Genomic DNA, 11296 nt, shown 5'->3' with positions numbered 1-11296 from the left:
CAAATTTTATGGGTCACAAAGCATCAACAATTGCCGCATTATTGTCCACCAAAGTCCAGCCCCACCAATGACAAGGAACGAGAAAAAAGAAGAAGAAGAGAAGAGAGAGAGAGAAAAAAAAAAACTCGTCTGCCTAATCTAAGCTTGGGAGATTGAATTTTCATTCCAATAAAAAAGTAAAGAAGATTATTCCCAAACTGACAACTTGTTTACACAGGACTCGCCAAAGGCTTCAGGGAGCTTGATCACTGAGTCCACAACATGTGAGCTTCATGAAATGGCTCCATTTAAGTCCTTCATATTATTCACCTTCTTATAATAAGAAATGGGGAAACTCAGAGGAAATTAACAAGTTTGTCCTCTGATTTTGTTGATTTGTAACTCGTTTTAAAACATTTTGTAGAGTGAAAAATACACAATAATAATGACTAAATTAGAGAAGTAAGTTTGTGTATTTTATAATACAGTAGTGAAAGTAATTAGAAGTATTATTGTGGTTAAAAATAAATGAATAAGTAAATCTGTCCTAATATTTTGAGCCTACAGGAGAAATTAGTTTCAGCAGCCTTTAGTTCAGACGTGCAGATCACAGCGCGTTAATATGAACTCATTTAGGAGCTTTAATTTTTACTGTAAATAATATAAATAATGTAAATGATGACAATAATAACAATAATAATAATTAATTGAAATAAGAAAAATCCGATTGCATTCATTATAATGTCAGTTTCAATGTGTACAGAGGAGTAAAATCTACAATAAAAAGCGAATTAAAATCACCAAATTACCTCAAAATTACCTCATTTTATTTCCTATAATCCGAAACAGAATATTCGTTTTGTTTCACACCTTAAAAAGGATCCAAGATGAAAACAGAAACAATATTTCCTTTTTATAAAGGGCAATAAAATAAATGAATGAAAAGAGAACACGGAGCTGGTGACAGCAGAGCGTGTTTCACTTGTATAAAATAACAGCAGATGTGAGAACATGAACATCCTCAGTGAGGGAAAAAAAGGTTTTTCGATGGTTCTGAGACAAAATCTCTTTTCAACGAACATAAAATGTGCTCGGTGATCTATTTGAAGTGTAAAAAACATATATATTCGATACATGAGGCACAGATTTATGTGATAGATCAGATTGTTGTTAAAATATTTAACAAGAACATCTGATTTTTTTTTAAAAAAAAATCGAAATAAACAGCGGTGGTGTCTCTACTGGAGAGATACAAGGTTGTTTAGGGTTTTTTTGTACAAAACAAAGTGTCTGAACTTTAGCTTCAATGTGTTTTGTCAAGGTGTTTGTGTTAATTTTTGTTTATATATTATTTCCCTTCTAAAGCCAATCATTCATTTTTAATTAAACGATTAAATGGACGATAGAATAAATGATTTCCTTCAAAAATGTCTTTGTGCAATTTCAGTAAAAAAAATCAATAAAAATGTATGAAATTCCAAACTAAATCCGTCTCACATGGTTACAGCACATTGATTGCATGTGTCTAATATTTTTTTAACATTTTTTAATTGAACCAGTTTGCAGAAAAAACAGCAAGAAGCTCAGGTGGAGATGTGAGACTGAGCAGTCAGTCCGGACACCGGAGCACAGGAAGGTTAAATGTGCAGAATAGCGCCATCTCGCTGTTGCACCACGTTATTCCTTCACCTTTTTTTTTTTTTCTTCCTCTACCGAGACTCTCAGTGAAGATTTGTCCTCTCATAAGGTTGACCGATTTCTGTGTGTATAGCCAGCTATGACAACAGCCTGCGTGCTGCTGTCTTTTGGCGGCCACCAGTTCTACGTGTTATCGCTGTTCATTAGTGCAGGGGGTGCCGACGCGGGTCCCAGGACCTGCGAGGGTCAGTGAGGGGAGGAAGAGGAGGAGGAGGAGGAGGAGGAGGAGGAGAGGGGGGTGAGGCGCGTCCTCTGCAACTTGACAAGTAGGGTAATTTCACTGTAATCTAATTCAGCAGAATTGTCCCAGTTGAACATATAAACTAGTTCCCAAAGTGAAGTCCCGGGACGCTGACGGAAGGAGACAAATCAGAAATCAGAGAAATAATTTAATTTCACTGCTGCACATTTACAGGATGTAGATCCTGGATTCAGTTTCTCACTTGCTGTCTGCCCGCCTGCAGTATGTGGACAATGTGCACAAAATCCCATCAAGCCAAATAAAATGTCAGATGCGGGTCCCTGTGTGACAAAATCTTATCAAGCGGGGATCCAGGAGCTGCAACGCGTATCTGCGCAGTGTGTTCCTGACATGAAACGGTCTGGGAGAGAAAAATGTTTTTGAACGTGAGGAGAGAAAAAACAATACATATACATAGAACACAGTTTCAATACATATATATTCTGTATATAAGCCGAGTGTAGTTATACGGTTTCTGCAACAACAGATACAATTAACAATAATCGAGGGAACAGAAAGGACTGGAGATTCCCTGCAAACTGGACGGTTGAATGATAAAAAAAAGTTTTTCCTGTATTTATTTATTTATTTTCGCCCCTTTTAAACGCTTTCTGCACCCTATGAGACTTTTTTCCGCCCTAGAAGAGACCTGGTCAAGAATAAATATTCACCTTCTGCAGCAATAGGGCACAAAGGTCAAATAAACCTAACTAAATAATGCGGGAAAATGCAGCCAGAGTCATTTAATAGTACAGGTTTAACTGTAAGCAGGCCTTTGTATTTTTCAGCCGCAGGTAGGATGCCTAATAAGCTCCGTTGTGCAGAAATGTCAGGCGCACCTTCTGTGCCATTTGTGCGTAGATGGACACAAGGAAAAGGATAAATAAATCTTCACTAGACGCCGCTTTTGTTGGCAACAATTCTGATAATAAGACTCAACTTTCTGCTATAATGAAGAAAGTTGCGAGAGATTTGTACATTTTATGAATTTACACTGTGAAGATGAGATTAGATTTTGCTTTATTTGACTTGTTTTTTTCACCTGTGGAGTATGTGAACGTGTGGGCTGTATGTTGTGTTTGTGGTGGAAATGATGATGATGGCGGTGATAATAATGATGATGATGACAGTGGTGGTGGTGGTGATGAAGACTGCACGAGAGAATAACGCTCAGGGTGTGAATTTTATTGTTAAAGCACCTTCAGTCTACCACCAGCATCGACCAGAATTACGCCAAATTAATTTCACAGTTCGAGGGAGCTTTGCCAAGAGCGCGTTTGAAGTTTCGGCAAAGACACACACGTCGACACACACACACACACACACACACACACACACACACACACACACACACACACACACACGGTTCTCTATAAAGAGCATTTGCAGGGAAGAAAATAGAAAACATCTCCATCAGTGGCGGATGAGGACAGAGCCGCGTGTGGAGTGACACGAGCGAGACGTAGGCCTGCCACGTCTCGCCTAATTAATGCAAAATTGATTAAACATTAAGCTCTTATTTGAGCAATTTATGTGGCATTTTACGTCGGCATAAGCTAATGTCCAGTGTCTTCAATATTATCATCACCACTGAGGCAACCATCATCATCATCATCGTCGTGTGGCTTGAGTTGCACACACGTGCACCTGTACACCCATCATACATGTGCGCGTAAAGGGTGAAAGATCTGAATAAACAGACCTGAGCAATTGACATTGTTAATTATGTTTACTTAATCAGTCTTTTCGCAGTAACACACACACGCACGCACGCACGCGCGCACACGGGCCGAAACATACGCACGTGATCTCAAACTTAGCGTGTGTGTTAAAGCTGAGGCTCCTTCTCCAAACTACTTCAGAGTGACGAGCCTGTAACATTAATACTGCGACCCCTGGAAGACTGACAACCACTGCGGTGCACCTAATGGGGATCTTAATAAAGTATCTATGTACCCCGAGTAACAAATCAATACAAGATGTAGGCCTATATCGATCAATACCTATGAAGTAGTCCTGATGAAATAATGCGTTAGGGTTTGGGGAGGCTGAGGGGGGCTGTCTAATATCCAGGAGAGTGTTTGCGGTCTCTTCATCATCCCTCTGGCTCACTGCTCGTCTCGGCCCTGTGTGTGTGTGTGTGTGTGTGTGTGTGTGTGTGTGTGTGTGTGTGTGTGTGTGTGATCGTGTGTATTAAGACAAATCAAACTGCATGCTTTTTTTTTTTTTAAAGTGCTGCTTTAAAACAGTGTGCATACCGTTATTTGATTCCCACCCACTGGCCCGCTTCCCCAAAGTTAGGTCCTCTTACGGCTATAAATACATTTTTTTTTTAATATAATAGACTGTAAGTTGTGCTACTCAGTGGCCAAATAGTAGTTTGCGATTTGGCATGCAATATTCAAAGTATCATAGGAAATGTTGGCTGCTCCACTGGCACTGAGATAGCCTCACTGTGAGCGCGCTTGAGTTAAAAGAAAACTGAAATAAGCTTCTCAAAATGGGGGAAATTCAACATGGGGTATATTCACACTCTTGGTCTACATCAGCTGCAGTTGTCTTTATCTCCCCTATTTATATCGCCACAAAGCGCTGCGCCCCTCTTGAAAGTCTGGTTTTTCTTTTTCTTTTCTTTTTTTTCAAATGAACTTTGCCATGTTGGTGTTGATTGGTCCTTCTTTCTGCATTTTTTTTTCTTCTCAATTTCGCTTTTCTCGTGTATAACACAAATGAAAACTCCTTGTAGAAGAAAGGTTTGGTTAAGTAGTATTCTTGTTTAAAAGATGATTACTATAGTTTGGTGCAGACATGTCCTACATTACATGAGTCAAAAATATTTTTTTTTTTTGCCAACTACAACTTCCAAACCCGCGAACACCGACTAATATCTGGGGACAAAAAGAGCTCTGACTGATGTTGACAACAACATGATCATAGTTATAAATTATAGATGCGCATAATGTTCAGAGAGAAAAAATTTAGAGAAAACTCAGGTGTTATTTTATTTTTTTTACATAAGCTTTCCAAACAGATTCCTACCGGTTTTTATGTAAATCTCTGCTTCTGCTTATCATGTTAAAATTTACAAGATCACATTTGGACTCTCCTTCAGGCAGAGGTAGCCGGCGGCCATATACTACCTTCCCATGCGCATAGACAGACAGACGCAGTGGGATACAGAGCGGATGACAGGTGCTTAAAACACACATTACTAGTAAAGTTACAGCCTAATAGCAGTCGGCAGCTGCTGTCGTGGATGTGCGAGGAGGCGCCTGAATGTGCAGCACTGGTTTCTTTTTCCCTTTGTGTTAAAAGTGAGCTGAGGTCTCCGAGGTCTTGGGAAGCTACAGTTCCGTGGATAGCGGGTAGATGGCACAATTTTCTTACATTTATGGGCAGAATGCAAGACGCCCTGTGCACTAAGTGTGAGTGAAAAGCAATTTATTTTAATGACAGATGATGAAGTGTGAAAATGTTTTTTTTAAATAAAAAAAAAACAAAAAAAAAACAAAAAACACATCAACAACTGATATAGGAAATAAAAATAATGTGAAAGAAAAACACTCACTTTTAATTCAGGATGTATGACTAGTTTGTGTTAGAAAAGAAAAAAAAACACAACAGCAACAAAAAAACAAACAAAAACAAAAAAAACAGCAATAATAATAAAAATAATAACACTAATAATGTTTTCTTTAAAGCCAGTGTACTAACATAAGGAACAGGTGCCCCACCTTGACAAGCGTTTGACTCATAGCTACACTGTGCATGAGATGCGGTGCCTGAGCCTATATAGGCTATGCAATAAAGCGCATGCTGTATGGGCTAATTTGTCATAGTGATAGTGCCAAAGTGCAAATAATGTGCATATTTGTCGCTTAACTGTGCGGGCGTGCATGTGTGTGCATGTGTGTGTGTAATAGAGACAGAGAGAGAGAGAGAGAAGGAGAGAAAGAGAGAGAGAGAGAAAGAGAGAGAGAGGGACTGCAACCCATATCCTCATCTTATTAAACAAATAGCCCCACTAATAGCCTGTGAGCCCTAAATAAGTTCTCAGCTTCAGCATAAACCCCAACAAACACACAGACTCTACTGTACAAACCCCTCATCTGCAGCCTGTATGATTTTTTTTTATATAGATATATAATTTTATGGTCCTACGAGCTCGTGTGTCAAAAAGTTCTCTCGTCACACATACGTAAATAAAAGTGACGTTGCAGCGAGTTACACCTCATTAGTTTTTTTGTGCAAAGCTAATAAATGAGCAGAAGTACAAATTATAGAGTCCAGCATATACACCACGCTCTGTCAACTAAAATCAGCCCCTGTCGAGATCTGACCAATCCAGACCTGTTCTCAATCTCTAGTTTTGATTTCTGAGGGTGAATTTTTAGAGGTGTGTGTGCTGATGGCGGATGTGATGGAGGTTTCCGTGATGGATGTTTTGGTCCAATGAGATCATACTGGCTTCATGGGGTGACGCTAGTGTGTGTGTGTGTGTGTGTGTGTTGTAGGGCTGATGTCCACCTTTAATTATCAATATGGGCTCATAGTGGCCTGAGTGTGATATATGCCTCCGAGACAGTTTGGTTGGACAGGCAGTGAAAGCATCACTGTATGGATAAATAGAGCTTTCAGCAAGAAGCCGAGGATAAAAGACCATCAGCATCACATCACATCATCATAATCATCATTTTCATCAGTATCAACAGCAACAAAACCACACACGCACACACACACACACACACACATACATACACACACACACATACAAACACACACACCAGCAGCAGCAGCAGCAGCAGCAGCAGCAGCAGAAACCGTGGTAAAGTTGGCTTGTATACCCATCCTGATTAAGCCTATGGGCTAATTCTATTTCAGGCCAAACTCTCAACTAAGCCAATACTACTAATAATTACTGATAGGCCAATAGCACGCGCGTAAGTAATTGTCATTTAAACCCATCACATCCACTTCTTGGATACTGACATGTTTATAAAAATAAAAAAAAGTTCAAATGCATCATGTACAGTAGTGTTTAGCAACTGCCAGTATAAAAAAAATACAGCCAGGAAGCAATTATATTTTCAGACAATAAATTGAACTTCTCTATATTTTCCTTTTCAATAGTATTTATGATGTATGATATATGAATTCACCCCTTTAATATTTATGTGAGCGTCCAAAGGTGAAACTGTATTCCGCATATGAAGCTGAGCTGGGTATTTCCTCCACTATATGGACCCTGTTCCGTGTGAGGGGGGGTCTATACTGTTATGAAATGTTATCTGTTGAGGCAGGACGCCTTATTTCAAGAGTTGTATCCAATTTCTGAAGTATCAATCCGGTATTATTTTACACAGTGAATTACAGATCGGGCGTTTTTATAATAAAATTTTTCCTAAAAAAAAAAAAAAATCATAACCTTGTAGCAAAAATAAGTGAAGGCGATGAGCGAGCCTGTTGGGTGACTGATTAATTATTTTGTAATTCATTAATCACTCTCATAGGGCAAAAGGGCAACATCCTGCCACAGCAAATTGACTCCAGTCCCCCCATCACCACCACCACCACCACCACCACCACCACCTCCTCCCCCTCCTCCTCCCTCCCTCCTCCCGCCCTTCCCCTCCAGCCGACCGCACACCACACCACACACGCACGCAAACAAACACACACACGCACATTCATGGACAAGTTCACACAGTGCGTTTGGGAAGTAAAAAAACATGAAAAGCTCGTAGTTTCAAATTCATAAATTATAATTTAATACCAAGAACAAATTTACAGCAGAATGCTTGTTTACAATAAGCTAACACAAACAAACAAGAATTGTGTTCAACTATAAACTTTCACACACACTCACATATATCACTTGCAATTAATAATAATAATAATAATAATAATCATAAAAAAAGTATCTATACGTTATCAATACCCTGCAGTCATATATTTTTATATATTTATATAAAAACGTGGGTCAGTTTAAACTGTTCATAATTACAATCATGTATCATTCTCTGGTCCATATGTGGCTACGAACAGCCAAAGATCAGTGTTCAATCAGTGATCCCTTTTAATTCAACCACAACATGGTGTTTTTGTGTGTGTTGAAGAAAAGCCTCAAAACAAGGACAAAATTGCTAGCTTCCAAATACACACACGCACGCACGCACACGCACACACACACACTTACGCACACGCGCGCGCGCACACACACACATACACGCTCACGCACACCACGGCACCTGTCAAAGACCAAAAGGAGCAATAACACTAAAGTTAAAATATCAGCTCCTTTTTTTCCAAACCTGCACACCCTGTTTAAGTCTGTAGCCTAATAATGAACGTTGTTTCTTTTCTTTTTCTTTTTTGTTTCTTTAAATACAAGGGCTGATTACAGATTATATCTATACAGTCAAAAAAAAAGAGAGAGAGAGAGAGAGAGAGAGAAAACATTTACATTTATATATCAAAGGTAAAATAGGTTAGCGACCTGTGGCCATGCATTCACAGTCTAAATATACATGAAAAAGAAAACATTTTGTAGTAATATGTATATACATTAAAAACATAACTTTCAGTGCTACTAGCTAAGTCTGCCACTCAATTTGAAGACGTTGTATTACCGAAAAAAAAATGGCAACCACAGATTTTTCTTAATCACATATACTTCTGTATAAAGGAAAAACTCGTTGAAATGAATTGACCTATATTTACAAGAATACTGCCTCTAATCCGTGTTTTTCAAGTGAAACACACGACTGAAAGTTCTCAAATCTAATTGTGTTCCCCCAAAAATTGTTGCAGGCCTACTTTAACAACGTTTTGATAAGAAGTCACATCATGCTTGTCAGGCACTTAATGCTTGAAGTGAATAAAGGGTGACATTTCAGGGACGCTTTAATAATACTGCTATTAAACACTACTCTGGCTAGGCTTCAAACTTTTATGACCCTTGACCTCTCCATTAAAAAACAAACAAACAAAAAAACAAGTCAGTTATGCTTTTAGTGCAGTTTGAGCGACTGCAAACGCCCTTAAATGCACAATTTACGCATTTTAGAGCAACTTGTGTTTAATATCTTTATAACAGTGGGTCTAGCCAAATTGTAGGATTTTTTTTTTAATTTGCATCCAATTTGGGGAACTGATGCCAAATATTCAGAGGTGGATGAAATAAGGGAAGACTATTCGCCAAGTAATTCAAATTGTGTAAACTCGTCTTGTCTTGCGAGCGTCAAACTAACAAATCCTTATTTTTAAGAGAGCTTATGTGGCTTTAGTGGAAAATAGTAGTGGAAAACAAGTGGATCCTGTAACTTCATATTAATAAAGAGCAAATGTTTCCGCTGGGTCATAAAGTTGAACATGAACTCCAAAAAACCTCCCTTTTCCTCTCCAGATGGAATTGGTCATCCTAAGAATATAAGTGCGCTTGCAGCATTAAGCCTAGATTATAAGCCTATACTCCTATTGCTGTGGTTTTAATTCTTTTTAGAACTTTTTTTTGTACATTATTTCACCTTCTCAAAATAAATCATTGTCTTAAAAAATAACACCACCTGTACTACAGAAATCACCGGTTTGGAACCAGAAAGGAGGAACAAAGAAAGTACAAAACACAGCTATACATGGACACAGGACAAGTCATTTGAGAAAAGAAAATTCACGTTTCGTATTTTCCCTTTCTCCAGTTTTTTTTTTTCTTTTTACCCAAATTATCATTTTTAAATGCACTTAATACTTAAAATTTCCTTATAAGGATCAACAAAATCCCTTTTCTTTTTTTTCTCATTTTCTTCTTTCATTAAAAAATGGATCGAAGCAGGTTGTTCTGCATGAACACTGGGAGCTTGTATCTGCCATTTTGAAAGTTCAGTGGATGTCTCAATTTTTTTTTTTTTTTTTTCGGAGTAGGGGGGAATTCACAGTCATTTACGTCAATGTCTTTCTTCATGAAAGCCAGCCCCGTGTAACAGCCGGTTGGTTTTTTATTCCTTCCACAAAAGCAGCTATAATCATTGTAGTCTCGCAGCCCCCCAACCCCACCTTTTGTTTGTTCGTCTCCTTCTTGGTTTACTGAATTGACATGTAAGGCCAGTTAAAACTGCTCCCCGAAAGCAACATATCCCTGATGAGAGTTTCAATTGGGGTTTTACCTACCAATCGGACGAAAAATAACTGTTCTATGACCGAGGAAGAGACTGTGCGGAGGGAAGGCAAGCGGAGTAACAACTTCCCAAACCGTGTTGGCTGGTTGGGATACTGGCTCCGGACATATTCCTCCAGGGCGCACTGGGACTTCTCCTGCAAACTTTCCACATGGGCCACATCTGAGAGGCCACAAGCATCTGAGAGGGGGGGAAAGCAAATAAACATTAATAAAGTGTAACCTAAAGTGTTCCTCTCACTATGAGTTTTGTTTTCCCACTGTGGCGATAGCCTGTCAGAGTTTGAAAAAGCAATTATTTTAGGAAATTACTCTTATCCCATTATATCTAAAAAAAAAAAAAAATTTGATTATTTGTCTCAAGGCTTGTTTTCATAAATAACTTAGTGCAGATATTTTCCAATGTGAGTGAATCAATTAACTAGAACTTGTAGTAATAATAATAACAATGCGCTAGATTAATAATTACCACATCACAGATAAAAATATGGCTCTACGCTGTGATTGCAACTTATATTGCTTTACCGATTATATTATGTTTGTATAAAAATTATAATAAAATAAAACTTGAGTTTTCCACAGTCAAGAAGCAGATGAAAATGGGAGCTTTGCTTCAACTTGCTTCACTCGGTGTTTATCGCTGTGATAAGTCGCTTATTTCTCTCGATGAAGCCACTTACAGGTGAACTAAATAATTAAGCATATTCATAGCTAAAGACTGTTTTAGATGGGCCTGTCTTTCACAGCCAGAGGGAGAACGAGGTGGAGAGGAGGGGGAGGGAGAGAGAGAGGGAAAGACAGGGAGACCTGCTGACCTTTAGTGAGCAGAGATTTAGCTTGGAAAAAAAGGCCCCATAGCCTACGGAGTTGCCGTCATACTATACCATCAGAGACGCATAATCACTATCTGTGCTGCTGCATGTGGGCGGCAGCTGACTATGTGCCAAAAACGCTTGTACGCGCATTGGTTAAGTTTGTAAAGTTTTATGCATGACAACAACCAAACCACCAGCAAAGGCGTGTCATTCAAGCTACAACACACAGCTCATGTTCAAGCCTCCGGGACTCAGGTATGGAGAAGACAAATTAAGCCATCGTGGCCCTATCAGGGTTTAATAATAAAATTCAATGACCTGTAATATGATTTTTTTTTTTTTTTTTTTTTTTTAAAGAAAAGCCTAACAAGCCACCAGGAGAACAATAGA

At 38.7% G+C, this 11296-nt stretch overlaps 1 protein-coding gene across 5 annotated transcripts in view; it reads right to left on the bottom strand.

Moving 5' to 3' along the window:
* Positions 1 to 8361: 8361 nt before the first annotated feature.
* The window catches only part of nr2f2 (nuclear receptor subfamily 2, group F, member 2), a 213125-nt gene continuing 210190 nt past the window's right edge, over positions 8362 to 11296 (bottom strand). For all 5 annotated transcript variants that reach the window (XM_042411177.1, XM_042411178.1, XM_042411180.1 and 2 more), the window contains one exon: positions 8362 to 10272. In XM_042411177.1, coding sequence (XP_042267111.1) covers positions 9998 to 10272 — 275 coding nt within the window. In that variant the 3' untranslated portion in view covers positions 8362 to 9997. The remainder of the gene's footprint in view (positions 10273 to 11296) is intronic.

Source organism: Thunnus maccoyii, chromosome 5 (assembly GCF_910596095.1).
Source record: "Thunnus maccoyii chromosome 5, fThuMac1.1, whole genome shotgun sequence".
Lineage (NCBI taxonomy): Eukaryota > Metazoa > Chordata > Actinopteri > Scombriformes > Scombridae > Thunnus > Thunnus maccoyii.
The sequence above is the reverse complement of the archived record's forward strand: the minus strand, read 5'-3'. Positions and strand labels throughout refer to the sequence as shown.